Consider the following 20864-nt stretch of genomic DNA (forward strand, 5'->3'; position numbering starts at 1 on the left):
CTTCAGCCTCTCCTGAAGTTAAACCAGACACCTTCAGCCTCTCCTGAAGTTAAACCAGACAGGTTACTGCCTCTTTGAGACATTCAGAGGTATAAAACTACTCGTTATTTATTTTGACCTCACACAGCCACGTTAGTTTTCCACGAAGCTACGAAACGAACCGTGAAAGCTAGCGTTAGCTTCCCAATTTATTTACACCCATGACGGGAGAAACTTGCAGCCAATAATCATGCTTAACGTCATCATAGCCAATCATAATGTAAACGTCATTAGAAAGCGCGGGTGCAAACCCCGCCCAGGACAAATCTGGTCGCTCAGGCGCATGTGCAAACCCCGTCCCGGACATATCTGGTGCCTCCACACAGTCCGCAAGCAGTTAGCGTTAGCTGTGCGCCGCAATCTGTGGTTAAAAGACGACAAAAGCAACAACATGTCGGAGCAGACGGTGACTGTGACCGTCGCGTACGGTAATGGCTTGTTACATTCTTTATATAAAGCCGTTGTTAAACAGCCTGAATGTATTTTTAAGAACATGTTTTGCTGCTGTAGCTGTGATCTAACAATCCGAGCTGCCTGAGAGTAAAATGTTTAAGAATAATGTTCTAGTCATCTAAAAGTCAGATAACATCGTTCTTTGGCAGATAAACCTCAGTGATACTTTACTTACTGTTCTTCTGTATTTATTTACAGTATATTTCTGAAGCGATGTATAATTTGACTGTCTTCATGACTAATTCACTGAATTATTGTGGAAAGTATTTATTTTCCTCCATAAATTGTGAGGTTGAATGATTCATGACATAAAACTTAATGCAAAACAAAATAATTTTTTTCTAGTTTGAAAAAAGCTGTGTGTCTGTCTGTGTGTTCAAATATTATAAGGTAAGGAATTCATATTTTTGTATTAAAATGAAGTTTGAGGCTGCATAATGTTGAATGTTTATCTCAGGCAAACAGTTCTAACGATTTGGTCACAGGAAGTGACGTTATCTGAGGCCATTTATAACATACGTTTTGGGTGATCTGATGAAATGTGCCCAGCCTTGACACAGACACTTGTGTGCAGCATGTTTCCTGTAGGTTGCTTATACTAAAGCCGCTGTTCCACCGTTGTACGTGACGTAGCGGAGCGCAGAGGTTACGGTACAGCAAAGTGCCCCCAGGACCAAGTCTGTCTCTGGTCCCACCACAGGAAGTATGGTAAAATGTAGGCGGGGCTATGAACAACTACGGGACGTGTCCAGCGAAGAACGTGGAGGCGGCCTTCAAGTCATTCTGTGACTCAGATTAAACATTTTCATTGACCATCCGAGAAAGTGGTTTGGAGTGAAAAAGCCTTTGTTGCTTGTTCACACTTGTCTTTGGGCTCTTCACTTGTGATCTGATCACCTGAAATACATGTCAATGCAGGTCTCTCTCTCTCCCTCTCCTCTCTCCAGGATCAGCGAAGCACAATGTGACGGTGTCAGGCCAGGCTGGAGGAGGACCGATGGTTAAAGACCTGTCCGACGCTCTCGCACAGCTCACCGGAGTCCCGGGCGCTTCACAGAAAATCATCTTCAAAGGTCACCTCTGAGTTTTCTTACTGCAACAGTTCCAGATAAGTTGGTAGTTAAAGTCTAATCAGGACTCATTTATAACTGAAGTAACAGTGTGTTGCTTCCTGTTAAAAGCTCACAGGGAAACATGTGTTCTGTCATAATTACAAGTGGAAAACGGTACAGGTCAGGTTGAGTTCGGTTCTGTTGATGGGCACTACAGAAGTGATGATGAGGGAGGAGGGGAAGAGGAAGGTCAGTGATGGAGAAGATCAATGTGAGGACGGATGACAGCAGACTGGAGGAAGATTCTCCACTGTGGAAAACAGGATATACAGGAGAACACTGAAACAAGAACAGGTGGCCTTGTATAAAGCTTGAGTTTCCATTGCGTCCATTTTAGGCAAATCACTGAAGGACATGGATGAGAGTCTGTCCAGCTTCGGAGTGAAAGAAGGTTGCAAACTCATGATGATTGGAAAGCGGGTAAGACTTTTATTTTTCAGCGTCTGCAGTGCATACATTTGTTTTTGATGTCAAACAGTGTCTTTAACTCCACGAACAGAACAGTCCTGAAGAGGAAGCCGAACTGAAGAAGCTGAAAGACATTGAGAAGTCCATGGAGCAGACGGTGAAGAAGCTGGAGAAGGTGGACGGGGAGCTGACAGGACTGAAGAACGTGAGCTGTGGATTAGTCTTTACACTGCAGGCCATTGTTTGATCGTCGTTCTGCCAGACCTGCTGAAATGTTGTGCTGTCTTTCAGGGTTTCCTGGCCAAAGACCTGCAGGCACAAGCACTGGACAAACTGGACAACCGGGTGAAAGCAGCAGCTGAGCAGTTCATCAGGATCCTGGAGCAGATTGATGCCATGGTAACTTTACTCTTATTTACACAAGTGTTTATTTTAACACTGAGCTGAAAACAGAACCACGAGCGGCTCCTGTTGTTACAGAGCGTCCCAGAAAACTTCAACGACTGCAGGATTAAGAAGAAGGGTCTTGTAAAAATGGTGCAGGTCAGCTCCACTCCACTCCCTGATCATAAGGAAACTTTATGCTTTTATAGAAATTCACAAAATAAGTGTTTCTGTTCTGTGATTGTAGGATTTCTTGGCCCGGTGTGACAAGATCGAGGCGTGTATATCTGAGCACCTGTCGAAGATCCTGTCGAAGAACCGGGCCCTGGCAGACTAGCAGAGCCTCTCTCCACGTCAGCCTTCTTACTTTGCTCTGTGAGCAGCAGCAGGACGCAGATCGCTGTGTGTGTGTGAAGAACACCCTGTTTTATTTATTGTGGGAGGATCTTCAGGGGACACGCTGATTTGATGATGACGTCTGGACGTAGCAGAGCGAACCGTCAAAGCATCGCAACCGACACCTCAGAACTCCATTGACATGGGTTTGGAGATCAGAATTCACCTGCTTGTTGTGTGTGTGTGTGTGTGTGTGTGTGTGTGTGTGTGTGTGTGTGTGTGTGTGTGTGTGTGTGTGTGTGTGTGTGTGTGTGTGTGTGTGTGTGTGTGTGTGTGTGTGTGTGTGTGTGTGTGTGTGTGTGTGTGTGTGTGTGTGTGTGTGTGTGTGTGTGTGTGTGTGTGTGTGTGTGTGTGTGTGTGTGTGTCCCTCCAAACTGAAGCTGAAAACAGATTTGAATTATTCGGAGAGCTTTTGACTCAAAATAATAAAACGTATTTCTGGGATCACATGTCTTTGTCCTCTCTGTCGCTCCCTCATGGCGGCATCGCAAAGTGTCCACATGAAGAATGACTGCAGCGTCCAGTATGTCCTCGGTGGGATGCTGCCAAGCACAGCTCCATAAAGTCCGGTTCACCTGACGTGTGTTTTAATGCAGAGTCCCGCCAGACGATCCAGGACGTGGATTCAGCTTTGTCCAGACGTGTTTCACTCTGCTGATTTTTTTGTGCTTCTGACTTCCATCCTATTTTGGCTTCATTAATCTCCTTAGGGAAATTCCTTTTTCCATGTTGAGCCATCCTATTTCTAGCTAGATTGCTGTGTTTCAGAGAGCTGGTGAGGGTCCTCCGGGAGATGAAATACACGTTAGACTGAGAGCAAGTTAAAAAGTTGAAGGGTCTTGCTCAGGGAGTCACAGTGGGAAATGCTCCACAAAAAAACCTTTTGACTGGTAAATCTGCACCCGCTTTCCTTTGATAGATCCAGTCTACCTGGAAGGTTGACAGTTCAGATCCCGCCTCAACACGCCCACTTTCTACCATAAATGATCAATGCAAAGTGTCTCAGAAATTTTTTTTGCATCTCAATCAGCCTGCTGGACCTTTACAATCAATCGTGGCAGAGATGAGAAGGAATTTGTGTGTGAATGTGTGAGCGCCACCTGGCTACCACAACCTTCAGTGTGAGAATGTGAAGTGATACGGAAGATATAAAACTCACTTTTCAGGAGCAAATACAAAAGTTATGATCTATTGTCAGGTGTAGCAGGATGATGACAAAAAAAAACATGACGTGTCAGGTCTCACCACGACAGTGACACTGTTCCACACCAGCCAGTGTTCTGGCAGACTGGTGCAGGAGGCAAATTAATGATTAAAAAGTGAATGTGGTCTTCAAAAAAAATCTGAAATGTGATTACAATTTCACACTAAATAGTTCGTCTGGTTCGTTATTAGTATTCAAATAACAAGATATGTTTAAGTAAATAAATCAACACAGAACAGGAAAAAATTAAAGGAACAGGTAGAGCAAAGTTTATTTACATTGGAAGATCTTCAGGAAAGGTGAAGCCCAAGACTCAGTATTTAGCCACTATTTCTTTTTGTAAAACTATCAGTGTGATAGTTATGAAAGGTGCAGAAAGAAATGTAACTGGATAGTTCCAATTTAAAGCATCTGATCAACGCAAGTCGTTATATTATGGATCCCAACAGCAGTTAACAATAACTTGTCAAAAAAATAACTTTCTGCATTAACTGAAAATTACCATTTTAATCAAAACACACATGAAGAAAACCTTCGAACGAAGGTTCAACAAGTGGCTTTGTGAAGAGCAGCAGATTTGTTTTGCTTACTTTCATGTTCCTGAGCTTTGTACTGGTGATATCATTTCTGCCACGAATATTCCAACTGGTGATATCGTTTCTGTCACGAATATTCCAACTGGTGATATCGTTTCTGCCACTAATATTCCAACTGGTGATATCGTTTCTGCCACTAATATTCCAACTGGTGATATCGTTTCTGCCACTAATATTCCAACTGAATCAAAACCTCCACTTCTGACTGATCGGCTCCAAAAGGTGCAATAGACAGCAGCCGTACAATAGGGCGCTCCACAATACGGACAGAAAAAAGAAAAGTTAGTCTCATTGATGATGTGCCCCTCACATTTATTGCTTTTGCCATTCTGATGAGACAAGTGAAGTTTCAGCTCAATATCTTTGCGAGTGATGAACCAATTCTAAATCATAAACTCACACGAATGTGTTCTGTAAATGTTGTAAATACACAGTATGACTCAGAATCCAAAGCAATTTGATTTCTAAAGTATGCATTTCGGTAGAGTAAGAGAATTAAGTTAATTTCATAGAGTCAATGTTACCGAATTAAGCGGTTCTTTGATTAACTTGAATGGTTTTTGCAATAAAAGTTGTTTTTTCTTATTAAATCACCAAAATATTCTTAAATCATTTCACCATTTAAAGGCCCGTGAGCCACCTCTTTAAATTATTCAACTGAGAAAATATTTGGGGATGTTCATTTGAATGATAAAAGGAATAGAATTAGGGGGTACCATCAATGATGAGTGAGACAACATTAGTGTCCATAAGGCACCAAAATATTTAAATATTTGGACTTTAAAAATGTACAAATTCCAATGTTCCTCTAATTTTCACATCTACGTTCAGACACAATGACCCAACAGGAGTCGTCTCGTGAACAAAAGCTTTGCCTTATTTTAATCCACATTGACTTCTGAGCTGATGAACACACTCACCGCTGAGAAGTGTCAGGTGTGATACAGTGGAATCACTCTGGTGACGTCCTGTCTGCAGATGGGGCATGTGCGGCGGGGTAAGGCCTGATAGCAGGTGTAGCAGCAGCACACGTGTCCGCAGTCCAGCAGCACGCAGTCCCGTGGCCCACTCAGGCAAATCACACAGGTATGATCCGTGTGGTGGTCAGCTCTGTCCTGTGCACCAGTGACATGCAGTCTCAACGTCTCGGCTCGCAGCCTCTCGAACTCCCTTCGTTCCTTCTCTCGCTCCCACAGAGCTTTTCGGTGGCGGTAGTAGCGTAGCCCCACCCAGAGAAGGACCGCCGCTGCTGCCAGGGCAGAAGTGACCAGCAGCGTCTTCCACAGGACGGCCACATTCTCGTTCTCTTCGCGCAGAGCGTCAAAGTCTCTCATGCTCAGGAAGTACTCGGAACCGTTGGAAGGAGGCCGGAGACTCAGCGAGCTGCCGTCTGTGTCCAGGATCAACTCGCCCACGCCGGTTAAAGTCGAGCCCACCTGGAAAACAAGCGTTCATCATGAAGCTGATTCCTAGGCTCTGTTTCCACGACAACGTTTCATGTGACAACACCTAATCCGTTAATATAGAGTGTGTTTCCACTGCAGCAGCGGACACAGACAACGACTATGTTAGTATGCCGGGCCACAGTGGGGCACTGTTGCTTGATTTTGTAATGAAACCACACAGACGTGTGTGCAGAGAACAAAACTCTATAAATGTGAAGAAAATGCAGAGAACCTGACATCCTAGTCGACTGATGAGGCATCGGATGCTATCAGGGAGAGTCTCAACTATAAACTACTGATATGGATGATAAAACTACAATACTGATACCACTGCGCGTGCGCCATGCTTGTTTACGAGGGGTGGGAGGGGAAGGGAGGGGGAGTGGCAGTAACATGCTCCGCCTCCTTCAGTCTCTGCAGGAGGAATGAGCGGCCGTGAAACAAACTTTCCACCTTGGGACCCGGATTAAAACCTTGGCAGATACCGTGCATCCGCAGACTGGTGTCGTGTGAACGGACCCCCCCACAGTGAAGAAAGTTTAGGGGATACACTGGTAATCGTTGTCATGGAAACGGGGCCTTCGAGGTAAACGGGTGTGTACAGAATGTGGTTTCACTACAGACCTTCAGCATTTCCTCAATCTCCAGTTGACCTTTCAGCTTCTCCCCACTGAGGTATTGTCCTACAAGGTCGCCAAAACCGTAAACGCCCTGCTGAAACTTCTGGTGTGTGGTCTCCATGTGCACCCCGGAGGCCTGCAGGGGGCACTGCACCCTGACTGTGGTCTCGTCTGATCCCACCAACAAGAAGGGCACCGCAGACACTCGCTCGTGCAACACTCGGTCGTCGTCCGTCCTGCAGCGTCACACAGGTAACAAACCTGCTTTACAAGCCTGATCACTTTTTAAACAACGATCAAAGTAAATTCATTACATTTAGTAGTATAGCTTATTTTGTTTTACTAAAAAGGAAAACGGAAAAAAAAAATGCCCCCGGCCTATAATTGACCAAAAAATAAATATAAAAAAACGAAGATCATGTACAGATAAACAACTAAATACATACATTTTACAAAAATATAATACTTAAGGATAAAGTACATTACAAAGACAGAGCAGCAGCAAGAGGCAGTTTGAATCAGTCAGTACAGCAAATAATATTTCACTTTAGTATGTGGAGTAGTACGAGTAGTACTCCATGTTTAGTTGTGTTTTGGTGTGTATCTGTCCCATCAGTCCCCCCAGGATTTCTGTTTTATGATTATTGCAGTGCCACAGAACCTTTTCCACAAACTTGTGGTAAAAGTTGCAGTGTTTTTAATTTCTATTTGTTGCAGTAAAATAGTAAACTTTATTTATTTAGCGCACTAGGTACTTCTACAGTACAACAACTAATTTACGTGAGCAAACAGAAATGACTGTGGAAAGGAAAAACTCATTACAAATAGGAAAAACCTGCAGAACCAGACTCAGAGGAGGAAGAAACCTGCAGACCCAGACTCAAATGAGGAAGAAACCTGCAGACCCAGACTCAGAGGAGGAAGAAACCTGCAGACCCAGACTCAGAGGAGGAAGAAACCTGCAGACCCAGACTCAAGTTAGGAAGAAACCTGCAGACCCAGACGCAGAGGAGGAAGAAACCTGCAGAACCAGACTCAAGTTAGGAAGAAACCTGCAGACCCAGACTCAAGTTAGGAAGAAACCTGCAGAACCAGACGCAGAGGAGGAAGAAACCTGCAGAACCAGACTCAAGTTAGGAAGAAACCTGCAGACCCAGACTCAAGTTAGGAAGAAACCTGCAGACCCAGACTCAGAGGAGGAAGAAACCTGCAGACCCAGACTCAGAGGAGGAAGAAACCTGCAGACCCAGACTCAAGTTAGGAAGAAACCTGCAGACCCAGACTCAAGTTAGGAAGAAACCTGCAGAACCAGACGCAGAGGAGGAAGAAACCTGCAGAAGCAGACTCAGAGGAGGAAGAAACCTGCAGACCCAGACTCAAAGGAGGAAGAAAACTGCAGAACCAGACTCAGAGGAGGAAGAAACCTGCAGACCCAGACTCAAAGGAGGAAGAAAACTGCAGAACCAGACTCAAAGGAGGAAGAAACCTGCAGACCCAGACTCAAAGGAGGAAGAAACCTGCAGACCCAGACTCAAAGGAGGAAGAAAACTGCAGAACCAGACTCAAAGGAGGAAGAAAACTGCAGAACCAGACTCAAAGGAGGAAGAAAACTGCAGACCCAGACTCAAAGGAGGAAGAAAACTGCAGAACCAGACTCAAAGGAGGAAGAAAACTGCAGACCCAGACTCAAAGGAGGAAGAAACCTGCAGACCCAGACTCAGAGGAGGAAGAAACCTGCAGACCCCGACTCAGAGGAGGAAGAAACCTGCAGACCCAGACTCAGAGGAGGAAGAAACCTGCAGACCCAGACTCAAGTTAGGAAGAAACCTGCAGAACCAGACTCAAGTTAGGAAGAAACCTGCAGAACCAGACGCAGAGGAGGAAGAAACCTGCAGAAGCAGACTCAGAGGAGGAAGAAACCTGCAGACCCAGACTCAAAGGAGGAAGAAAACTGCAGAACCAGACTCAGAGGAGGAAGAAACCTGCAGACCCAGACTCAAAGGAGGAAGAAAACTGCAGAACCAGACTCAGAGGAGGAAGAAACCTGCAGAACCAGAGTCAGAGGAGGAAGAAACCCTCAGACTCAAAGGAGGAAGAAACCTGCAGAACCAGACTCAAGTTAGGAAGAAACCTGCAGAACCAGACTCAGAGGAGGAAGAAACCTGCAGACCCAGACTCAGAGGAGGAAGAAACCTGCAGAACCAGACTCAGAGGAGGAAGAAACCTGCAGACCCAGACTCAGAGGAGGAAGAAACCTGCAGAAGCAGACTCAGAGGAGGAAGAAACCTGCAGACCCAGACTCAGAGGAGGAAGAAACCTGCAGACCCAGACTCAGAGGAGGAAGAAACCTGCAGAACCAGACTCAGAGGAGGAAGAAACCTGCAGACCCAGACTCAAGTTAGGAAGAAACCTGCAGACCCAGACTCAAAGGAGGAAGAAAACTGCAGAACCAGACTCAGAGGAGGAAGAAACCTGCAGACCCAGACTCAAAGGAGGAAGAAAACTGCAGAACCAGACTCAGAGGAGGAAGAAACCTGCAGAACCAGAGTCAGAGGAGGAAGAAACCCTCAGACTCAAAGGAGGAAGAAACCTGCAGAACCAGACTCAAGTTAGGAAGAAACCTGCAGAACCAGACTCAGAGGAGGAAGAAACCTGCAGACCCAGACTCAGAGGAGGAAGAAACCTGCAGACCCAGACTCAGAGGAGGAAGAAACCTGCAGAAGCAGACTCAGAGGAGGAAGAAACCTGCAGACCCAGACTCAGAGGCGGAAGTAACCTGCAGAACCAGACTCAGAGGAGGAAGAAACCTGCAGAACCAGACTCAAGTTAGGAAGAAACCTGCAGACCCAGAGTCAGAGGAGGAAGAAACCTGCAGACCCAGACTCAAAGGAGGAAGAAACCTGCAGAACCAGACTCAGAGGAGGAGAAACCTGCAGAACCAGAGTCAGAGGAGGAGAAACCTGCAGAACCAGAGTCAGAGGAGGAGAAACCTGCAGAACCAGAGTCAGAGGAGGAGAAACCTGCAGAACCAGACTCAGAGGAGGAAGAAACCTGCAGAACCAGACTCAGAGGAGGAAGAAACCTGCAGACCCAGACTCAGAGGAAGAGAAACCTGCAGAACCAGAGTAAGAGGAGGAGAAACCTGCAGAACCAGACTCTGGTTTTATTTTTATCTTAATTCTGGAACATTGCATCAGAAAGGTACTGACAGCACCTAAGAGACGGGCAGCAGGAATGGCGGCCTGCCACTCCAAAATGGCTGCTGCTTCCTTCACTGTGTAAATGTGTATGACAACGTGAAGCATCATTGAAGATGGAAAACTCACTTTTCAGAAGCAAATACACGAATATAAAAGTTATGATCTATGCAGTATATTTTGAGAGGCATTGAAGTGTAGCTGGATGATAAAAAGATGTCAGTTCTCACCACGACCGTGACAGACTGTTCCACACCAGCCTGTGTTCTCGCAACATGAACTTCTGCAGCACACCAACATTTTCTTTGTGGAAGTGGCTGGTCAGAGGCTCCCCTTCTGGCTTCACTGCCCCTATAAAGAACACACACACACACACACACACACACACACACACACACACACACACACACACACACACACACACACACACACACACACACACACACACACACACACACACACACACACACACACACACACACACACACACACACACACACACACACACACACACACACACACACAAGCAGGTGGGAGAACACACATTGTCACATTCAAAGAAGTTTGTTTCTGAAAGAAAAAGACTGTCATTACCTTCGATGACAACATACTGAAGACATGCTCCTGGCGTAACTTTCAGAATGTCTTTTAGGTTTCCGTCTACAGCGAGGCGCGGAGCATTCTGATAACATGACACACACACCATCAATACACACATGTAGCTCCTACTACAAAACAGTGAACAGCACTCGAGTGTATCATGTCCAGCTTGAATTGACTACTTTTTCACCAGCTTGTGATTTCTCCAGTGAATTCCTGCAAAGTGAACTCAATTCAAATGGGACTGACTTGTGACTGCATATATTCTGATATGTCTTTAATCAACCATGTCTAACGAGCGATAAAATAAACTTCAGTACCCCAGAAGTTGATTTTACAAATGTGTCGCGTATCACAGAAAAATTCTACTTCTACACTTTCTGGTAAATGTTGTAAGGCAAGAGCAAATGTATTTTCTGAGCACCATTCAAACACAAGCTACTTCACAGTGTTTAACAAGAAAATATATAAAATAAAGCCAAAAAGAAAGGAAATAAAGTTACATCTTTTTTTTAAAGATGAAAGTAATAAAATAAGTAAAATTATTTTTGAAGACCACTGGTATATACAGTATAGTATAACAATCAAAGTACTCACATCCAGTTTGTCCACAGTCGCTCGGCTCTTCCTGTACAGGTAGTAGCAGAAGCCTGAAAGAGCCAGACTGCTCCCAAGACCGGCTGCCTCTGCAAGAGTCACGGAAAATCCAACCATCCCCTCATCAGCTCCAGTGACAGCCTGAAACCACCACCAGTGTAAACACAAAATAAATTAACTATCCATTCACTGTTTCTACTTCAGTCATTTGTAACAGTGAGGATTCAGAGAGGTTTCTTGTACCTTTGATGGGAAAAAGTAGGACTGACAATGTTACTCAATGAGATAATGACCTCAGCAATGTATAATTTAAAAAATCATGAAACATTAATGAAACATACTTATATATATATATATATATTACCACATATGTCCCATGAAATGAGGCACCATATCACCAACATATTCAATTCAACTGTATTTCTGTAGCGCCAATTATAACACAGTAATCTGAAGACAATGTTACAGAGGAAAAATCAACAATTCCACATGAGCAAGCAGAGACAGATTGATATGAAAAACTCCCATTGAACTGGAAGAAAGCTGCAGAACCAGAGTCAAAGATGGAGGCATTTTTAAAGAGGCCATTCCCACCTGCTTTGTATGGGACATTGTTTTGCTGGGTTTTTGTTGTTGTTTTTTTTCCTTCCAATTTTTGGGGGTAAAACGATTATCCGAATCATTAATAAAAGTTGTAGCAACCCACGTCCCGAATTTAAATAGCTGTCTAGGATAATAATCCATGTGCCTTGCCACCAAGGCAGGCAGAAGAATAAACCAAAAAAACTCTTCATAACTGTAAAGCCCAAACCCTGGATTTACCCATACAAATCCTCTCACGGCAGAAATGGAGCAAAAATCATGTGTAAAAAGAGCCAATTGTGAAGCAGCTTAGCTGCTTACTGGTAAATCGTCTGGATTCTCAGTGTTTGAAGCTGAAAACGTAGACTTTTCATCTATGAATGTATTTGTACGTATTGACAAATCATTGACAAATCTCATTACATGTACAGATTGGCATTTTTTTTTTTTAACACATTTGAAAACCTAATAACAGGCAGCCAAAATATGACTTAAAACTTGCAAATTCCATTTCACATTGACAAATTCTTTTACACATTGCCAACTCTCATTATGGACAGACACAGCTTGAAATACAGATAGACAACTCTCCATATGTACTGAGAAATAGTTTGGCTGCAATAATGTCCTCATACATAGCTGTAAAATATACATTACATTACTAAATTATGGGTTAGGGTTAGCAACACTTCATTACCAGTTTTGTAAATTTAGGAGATATTAAAAAGTCAAACTTCTTTAAATGTAACATTCAAAAAATTCATTCTGGAAATACCAACAACATGCCTTTGGGTTAGCAATGTGTGTGTGTGTGTGTGTATACATATATATATATATATATATATATATATATATATATATAACACCTAACATAAACGTAATTATTATATGAGGGTCATTAAAAAGTGGCTACATTGCAAACATAAAGGGAAATGCGAGCAAAGCACTGACTGTAATTTAAATATGCATAAGTTTGGTATAACTTTAAAAACAGCGATTTAACACGTCATATTAGCAATAAACAAACACCCATATATTCACAGATAGTAACTACAGCTATGTTAAAGCAGCACTAAAACCCATGTTGTGCACATGTTTAATTAAATTATATTAATAATGACTTTACTACCTTTATTCAGTCACTTAAAAGTGAAGCTACAACTGGCTGAATAAAACAACCTCCTGACTTCTAACCAGATAAACACGACGACAGCAGTCATTTAAATGAGAAAACTCATTTCCCAGGAACAATTTCGATTCAGAGGACAATGTTTGAGGGGCTGTTTTAACCGTTTTTAATGCCGGTTTTAGAGTTTTCGATGGTATTTTTAGCTTTTTTTTAGCCGCTAGCTGCCCGCACGACCAGAGAAAGTGACCTCTAAATATGTCCTTCAATAAACATGCTACTTAGAGAGAATCGTATCTATAATATAAGTTCATACACGCGACACAACATGAAAAACGCTGTTTTAATTGTGTTCAGTACCTGAAATAAGACGGAAATCTGTCGACCGTAACGAGTGCTTGAAGCTCTTCTTCGGATTTTTCAGTCCACAAAATAGTACCATGGAGCCTCTATTGCCCCCTGGCGGACCGAATCATGTGTTGAAGTTGTAGTTGTTCTCCTCCTCCTCCTCCTCCTCCTCCTTCTTCTTCTTCTTCTTCTTCTTCTTCTTCTTCTTCTTCTTCTTCTTCTTCTTCTTCTTCTTCTTCTTCTTCTTCTTCTTCTTCTTCTTCTTCTTCTTCTTCTTCTTCTTCTTCTTCTTCTTCTTCTTCTTCTTCTTCTTCTTCTTCTTCTTCTTCTTCTTCTTCTTCTTCTTTGGTTTAGGCAGACGAGACACATAGTTGTTGTTTTTTTTTTTTTCAGGCATGCAACGTCGCAGCGTCACTCAACGTGCTACGTCACGGGACGTCGCTGCGTCAGTTGAGGCCTCACGACCAGTGAACATGGCAGGAGGTGTGCGGAGAAAGGCTACGGCCTCCCTTGCGGGCTCCACGACCCCTCTGTGGGGGAAGCTCCGCACAGTCTGGCAGGACAAACACGTCGTCCTCTTCAGGGCGGAGTACACGTTACTGGTTGTGTCAGTGTTATGGTTTCTGGAGATCGGGATCAACGTGTGGGTCATTCAGAAAGTAGCGTGTAAGTGATTGCAGCTTGTTAGCATGCTACAGTGTTTCACCATGTCAATGCTCGCGCGCGTGCTAAGACACGAGCGCGAGCAGACTCACCGCGTTCGCCTGTCAAAAGGCACGTACAGGCACTTATTTCAGCAAAGGTTCCCCTTGACATGTCGTTAAAAGCTGTTTACTAATTTAAACATGTTTTTTAAATAAACTGCCCCAACAGCTCTTAAGAAAAAAAAACAATTTTTTTTAAGTGAGTTTGTGTAATTTTCTACTGTGTAAATTGATTTATTTAATTAAAAAAAGAAAGCATTCAAGCGTACAACGCGGGGGGGGAGCTCGTTTTCCAAGCTCAAAACGACGTATTGAAATTGTGCTCCAATAGGAAATTGGTGAATGAAATGCATGTATTCAAGTTAAGTTAAAGATTATTAATGACAAGTGCCGTTAATGCCATCTGATTAAACTTTTAATCACTTGTGCATTGTTGTTCTCAACAGAACACAGATTGACCCTGTTTTGCAATTTATCTCAAATAAGTCATTTATCGACAAGTGTATTTCAAAAATAACAAGTAGATTTACAGGACTGTGGTACATAAATGACTCTTTACAACCTTGTCCCAGACCCAGCTCATCAAATTATCATCTGCCATCACAGCTTATCTGTGTACACACAGAAGGTCCTGAACTAAATAAAATGACTCACAATTTGAAATTATATTTAAAGTATTGTACATGGACACATTGTTGTTTGTCTGGCAACTTGTCACAGGAGTCAACAAAAAGGATTTTTTTAACTTCCTTAGCGAATTGAAAGTTTCAAATATAATTATTTTGTTGATCTATTGGCCATCACACTCAGGCCAGGGGCATTGTAACTGTGAAATGTTAACCACTACAATGAAAAAAACATTCTCAGTCATTTCCACACCAACAAAAATAATTTGTTGAGTTAATGCAATTTAGCCATGTCACAAATTTCCATCTATTCATATTAAGTATGTTGAATCCCATTTATTCACATCTGAACGTGTATTAGAATGAACCATGTAACAACAAGAAACCTAATATGCTCATGTTAATCAAACATATTTCCCATATGTAAACTGAAAAACTGCATAAATTATTTTTTTATTAAGTGTACATGTTGGACTCGCTTGGCACTTTGGTTCAATTTATATTGCATCTGATTTCTGAGCTTTATAAGACAAATCATCTGTGACTACATTTTCTTTTGTTCATGTGATTCATGGCAGACACCGAGATAGACTGGAAAGCGTACATGGACGAAGTGGAGGGAGTCCTCAACGGGACGTATGACTATACCCAGTTGAAAGGAGAAACTGGACCTCTGGTGTGAGTTTCAATAGACCTTCAGTGATTCAGGTCTAAAGCCTGACTTGATTCATTTGTATTTTATGGCTGTTGAATTGCCAAAAATATGTCATGAGTTAGTGTTTCAACACCATTTTTGTCACAAGATAACTTTAACTTTTAGTATTTTTTTTAGATGGGCACTGTGAGAATGACGGAAACCTTTATATATCTGTTTTGTAGTATTTTGTATTTATTTTTTAATCTTAAATGGTCAAGGAGTTATTGTTATGAAAAGTATGCATGTCATGTCCTGTGAAAATTTAATGTTTCTTCCACTATGTCCTTGCAGGTACCCGGCTGGATTTGTCTACATCTTTGCAGCTCTGTACTACGTCACCAGCCGTGGGGTGAACATCCGTCTGGGCCAGTACATTTTCACTGTGTTCTACCTCATTACATTGCTGCTGGTCTTCAGGATATACCATCGCACAAAGAAGGTTAGTCTTAAAATGTCACCAAACAACTTTCCGCAGCCTTGTCAACTGTGAATATATTGGGCATTTATGATGTATTCCTGAGTTTAAAATGGCCAAATGGTGGAAGATTGACAGCACTTTGCAAAACTTTCAAAAATATAAATGTTTTTATTTTCTTTAATGTTATCACACAGAAACAGCCTCTTGCTTCCACTATGGTGATAGAGGTGGAAAAAACTGTTTGGCAGCCACCGGTTATGCAAGTTGTCCCACTTAAAAAGATGAGCGGTCTGTAATTTTCATCATGGGTTCACTTTAACTGTGAGAGACAGAATGTGAAAAAGCAGTCCAAGAAACCATGTTGTATGATTTTTAAAGAATTTATTTGTAAATTCTTGGGTAAAGTAAGTATTTGGCACCTGCGAACAAGAGAGAATTATCGCTCTCACAGACCTGTTACTTTTTCTTTAAAGCAGTCATATCACACAACTTTTCAACACTTCCACATGGTTCTTATTTTTTTCCAAAAACATTTACCGTATTTTCCGCACTATAAGGCGCACCGGATTATAAGGCGCACCTACATTGATTGACATAATTTATAACTTTGTTCATATATAAGGCGCACCGCATTATAAGGCGCATGGAATAGACCAGTGGTCAACAACCTTTATAGCTCAAAGCCATTAGGTTACATTTTCCACTGATTCTAACACCCAGAGAGGTGCACGCACTTTATTTTGATAGTCCTACCTGCAGCCTATGCCAGGAGGACACTACACACAAAACCTTCTTCACTGCTGGTTGACAACTTACAACTACCGGTAATAAACTAAACTACATGAACTAAGCAACAAAAACACAACACAACACAATTATTACCCACACCACAAACCAAATATAATCCCCAATAATTGCATTTAAAACACCACAAACAGAAACTCCCATAATTCATTGCAGCTATCGGCTGCACTGAGGAGCTCAGGATGCAAGGCATGATGGGAATTCATGTTTTGTGTTGTTGGAGGTTATTGTGGGTTGTTGTTGGGCTTGGTGTTGTGTTTATGTGTTTTTGTTCCCCAGTTTAGGGAGTCATTATTTCATCTAGTTTATTTTGGTTTGTTAGAATGTTGGTGTGCAACCATGAGTGATGAAGGTGTTGTGTGGAGTGTCGTCCGCTCTGAAGATCCGGTTGCGAAGCTAGAGTTGTCAAAATAAAAGCTTCTGGTTCTTCAGCTGTCAAATAGCAGTCTCGAGTAGAGCAATTCTTCCATATATAAGGCGCACCGGGTTATAGGGCGCACTGGCAGCTTTTGAGAAAATGTGAGGTATTTAGGTGCGCCTTATAGTGCGGAAAATACGGTAATTCAAAGTTTTTTTGCCCCAAATCCAGCTTGTCCTTGATTTTCATCCAGTTGAATATTCAACCATTGAGCCTCATTCAGTATCTGCTGGATTTCAGGGAGCTGGACTGGCTCCGCCCACATGCCCATATTAGGAAGAGGAGGAAGGGTTAGTTGTTTAATCGTGAGAAACAAAAAGAGAAAGTCTGGTTATTGTTTGTATTGAGTCTTTGAAACAATGTAGAATTTGTAAAACATGATGTCCTTATTCTGTCTCTGTAACGTCTTGTCAATAGTTTTCTGCCCCATGTAAATGAGATGTGTCTCTACCAGATTACCTGATTAAATACGGTTTGATTCAAATGAAATACCAAATGGACTCCACAATGTTGAGATGTGGACTGTTTGAGCCTCACCATTATTTCTAGTACTCCTGATCCATGCTTTTACTTGAACAAGTTTCTTAATGACATTGTTTATTTGATTGGGATTATCAGTCAATCAGACTGTGACGATGAATAAAATGTATTTGTTTGTGTAGGTTCCTCCATACGTATTCTTCTTTGTGTGCTGTGCGTCCTATCGGATCCACTCCATCTTTGTCCTGCGTCTCTTCAATGATCCAGTGGTCATGATGCTGCTGTTTGCAGCTGTAAACCTCTTCATGGATGGAAACTGGACTCTGGGCTGCGTTCTTTATAGGCAAGTATGAACTCCTTCCTCATCAGACGGGTGCCAAAGTGTAATAAATGCTTATGTCGCCAGTATTTGGTCAAACAATAAAGATTTAAGCAACATAATGACCTTTGAACTCTTCCTGTCTTTCTGACAGTTTAGCTGTTTCTGTGAAAATGAACGTGCTGCTTTTTGCTCCTGGATTATTTTTCATTCTCCTGATGGACTTTGGCCTCCTCAAGACAATCCCGAAGCTTCTGCTGTGTGCGGGCATACAGGTCACACACACACACACACACACACACGCACACACACGCACGCACGTACTTCACTCATCCTTGATCTCCACCACAGCTTCTGCTGGGCCTTCCTTTCCTCCTGGACAACCCTGTTGGCTACGTGAGCCGAGCTTTTGATCTGGGTCGTCAGTTCATGTTCAAGTGGACGGTAAACTGGCGTTTCCTTCCAGAATGGCTCTTCTTAAACCGTTACTTCCACCTGTTGCTGCTCACGGCTCACCTGCTCACATTGCTACTTTTTGCTCTGCGCCGCTGGAAAAGGTGAGAAGACGAGTTTACATCACAGCATCTCTAATCCTATTGACCTTTCTGTTCATCTCACTTTACTGATATCTACTCTGTATCGTAATTATTCCACTTGTATTATTCTAATCAACACACAGAAATTAGGAAATGTGTGTTTAGTAGTTTATTTATCTCGTAACAATGGCTATAGCTTGGCTATACAACTTCTATATTGTTAGAACGTTTGGACATTTTCCTTTGAACTAATTTCACATTTGTAAGAAATTGTATTTGTGGGATGAGGAGCAGAGCTTCTGTGGGAAAAGCTTTCTACGTATGTTACTACTCACATGTGAAATGATTTACCAGACACAATGGCCTTGATCGGGGGTGGCCAACCTGTGGCTCATGAGCTCTTTGCATGTCAATGTGGGACTCTTCGATTTATTTCCTGAGCTGGTCTAGCTGATCTAACTGGTCTAGCTGATCTTCATTTTATATCGTTTCGTGTTCGTGTGAGAGAGATTTGGTTTGTAGGTCCACGTGTGTAGTGAGGCTCATTTTTGTGGCTCTTGGTCTCTGACTGGTTGACTTTTTAATACAAACTGTCAGGAAATGCTGTCACCGCTTCATAACCTCTCCCCCCCCCTGCACCAGACCAGGACAAAATGTCTTTGAGCTCCTGAAGGAGCCCAGCCAGAGGACCGTCCCGGCTCAGAAAGTGACTGTGGATCATATCCTTTTGTTAAGCTGAGTGTTCGCCTGCATGGCGACTCTGACCAGGGCTCATTGTTCTCGCCAGGGCATTTCAGAGTAACGGGCCTTTAAGCTGTCACTACTGTCGACGCTGTGACTCGGCCGTTACGCCGTCTGCCGAGGGCCTTAACCCAATGATCACAGATCGTGCTGATTCTCTTCACTTCCAACTTCATCGGCATGTGCTTCAGCCGCTCGTTGCACTACCAGTTCTATGTGTGGTACTTCCACACACTGCCTTACCTGCTGTGGAGTGAAGGAGTCAAGAAGCTGCCACACCTGCTCCGGTAGGAGGGACTTGCAATCCTACCACCTCCATTTTTCTTCTGTTGTTTTAGGCCCCATTCACAAGACATTTCAACTGAAAATGCATCGTTTTGTATTTTTGTTTTTCAATTGGAGTACACAGACATTCCTATGGACAGATTGTCATTATGTCGACAGTCGACAATTAATCTACCAAATACCAGGAGAATGTGAACTGGGAGTCATGACACTTTGGAGCTGTGATTTCTATCGACTTAGGCATGCTCAGAAGAAATATTTACTACAACCATGGTGTGCATGCACAATATCAACGCCTCCGCCATCTACAAGGAGATGGAGCAGGAGCCTTTTCAAAATAAGAGTTTTTCGGTCGCTCTGTGGCCCACCTTCAAAATGGTACAAAAGTTTTGCGTTTTCACTCGAAAATATTTTGTGTGAACGGGCCTTCGACACACAGACAAGCGTTTGTGAACACACACACATTGGTTACCGGTCAGTGAAAAGCACTTGTTTGTTTTTTTTCTTCTTTTCATTCAGGGTTTTGATTCTGGGTCTGATCGAACTTTCGTGGAACACGTATCCGTCCACCAACAGCAGCTCGGCTGCTCTTCACGTTTGTCACTTCATCCTCCTCCTCTGTCTGTGGCTGGCTCCACCTCTGGCCTCTGCCTCCACTCCAGGAGAACTGCAACAAACATCTGGCAAGGACAAACGCCAGTGAGGCACAGCTGATCAGAGCGGGAGCTGCAGACAAACGGCCTCCGTCCTGCTCGCAGCTCGGCTGCACAGGGAATCCTCTGGCTGGATTGTTCAGGAGCCATTTAAAGCTTCTCATCTCCGCTTGCTGCTCAAAGTGAAAGGTGCCATCAGGCTGATCGGCACAGAGTATCAACCTGCAGTCAAAGAGATGAGAAAATCTTGATTCTCAGGTTTCATTTTCACACAGTTTAAAGGAGAAGTGGAGAAATCTTAAATGCTTTACTGTGTGGAAATGTTTTGGTTTTTTTTACATGGGATTTATTTCTATTTGTGTTAAAAACTTCATTCTCTCCATATTTCCTTTGGCTTACTACTTTTCTGTGCTTTCATGCTCTGTTAACTTTTATATGTGCACAGACACCTGGCAGTTTGTATTAGGACAAGAGATGGAATGAAACAAATGAAAATAGCTTTCAAGGAATTCTGTATTAGGCCTGTTGCCCTGTAGGAGTATTTTGTAAAAGTAAACTGATAAGACAATCAGATGGAAATATTTTTTGATGAATGTCATCCTGTTTTGAGCCACAGCTTGATTTAATGTGAAAAATATGCAACAGACTGAAATATGGTTCTCTCTCTCTCTCTCTCTCTCTCTCTCTCTCTCTCTCACTCTCTCTCACTCTCTCACTCTCTCACTCTCTCACTCTCTCACTCTCTCACTCTCTCTCTCACTCTCACTCTCACACATTACTGCACATAAATATTTTATTGTCCAACAACGGCTTCATTCATTAAGTGAATTAGTTTATTAAACGATCATCCTGAAATCCAGATCATCTTTGTGTGTGGTTACACTTTTGGCTTCGTAGTACATTAGAGGTACAACACGCTGAAACCTGGACTCCACAATATCCATTCACATCATCAAAGGCATTACTGTGATTGCATCAAGCAGAAAGAGGAAACAAGGCAACTCAGTATGGTGTGCAAAGTTAGAATGCCACAAAGTGAATCAAGTACATGATAGGATTTATTTCCCCATACGAAG

The 20864-nt window shown here is 42.7% G+C and overlaps 3 protein-coding genes across 3 annotated transcripts; 2 read left to right on the forward strand and 1 right to left on the reverse strand.

Moving 5' to 3' along the window:
- Positions 1–357: 357 nt before the first annotated feature.
- Positions 358–3227, forward strand: bag1 (BCL2 associated athanogene 1). The gene is made up of 7 exons (XM_080521519.1): positions 358–467; positions 1440–1565; positions 1942–2024; positions 2104–2217; positions 2304–2411; positions 2493–2555; positions 2644–3227. The coding sequence occupies exons 1-7, from the start codon at positions 431–433 to the stop codon at positions 2731–2733; spliced, it is 621 nt and encodes a 206-aa protein (XP_080377645.1). The 5' UTR covers positions 358–430; the 3' UTR covers positions 2734–3227.
- A 1036-nt stretch (positions 3228–4263) lies between these two features.
- On the reverse strand, positions 4264–13257 carry mul2 (mitochondrial E3 ubiquitin protein ligase 2). The gene is made up of 6 exons (XM_080521518.1): positions 13120–13257; positions 11052–11192; positions 10449–10536; positions 10085–10205; positions 6662–6893; positions 4264–6028 (listed from the first exon to the last, which is right to left on the reverse strand). The coding sequence occupies exons 2-6, from the start codon at positions 11166–11168 to the stop codon at positions 5525–5527; spliced, it is 1062 nt and encodes a 353-aa protein (XP_080377644.1). The 5' UTR covers positions 11169–11192; positions 13120–13257; the 3' UTR covers positions 4264–5524.
- A 315-nt stretch (positions 13258–13572) lies between these two features.
- alg3 (ALG3 alpha-1,3- mannosyltransferase) lies at positions 13573–20864 on the forward strand. The gene is made up of 9 exons (XM_080521511.1): positions 13573–13773; positions 15016–15115; positions 15426–15573; positions 17437–17597; positions 17728–17848; positions 17925–18130; positions 18752–18827; positions 18992–19137; positions 19655–20864. Exons 1-9 carry the CDS (start codon positions 13581–13583, stop codon positions 19836–19838), a joined length of 1335 nt encoding a protein of 444 aa, XP_080377637.1. The 5' UTR covers positions 13573–13580; the 3' UTR covers positions 19839–20864.

This window comes from Blennius ocellaris (genome assembly GCF_963422515.1).
Source record: "Blennius ocellaris genome assembly, contig: SCAFFOLD_60, whole genome shotgun sequence".
NCBI lineage: Eukaryota > Metazoa > Chordata > Actinopteri > Blenniiformes > Blenniidae > Blennius > Blennius ocellaris.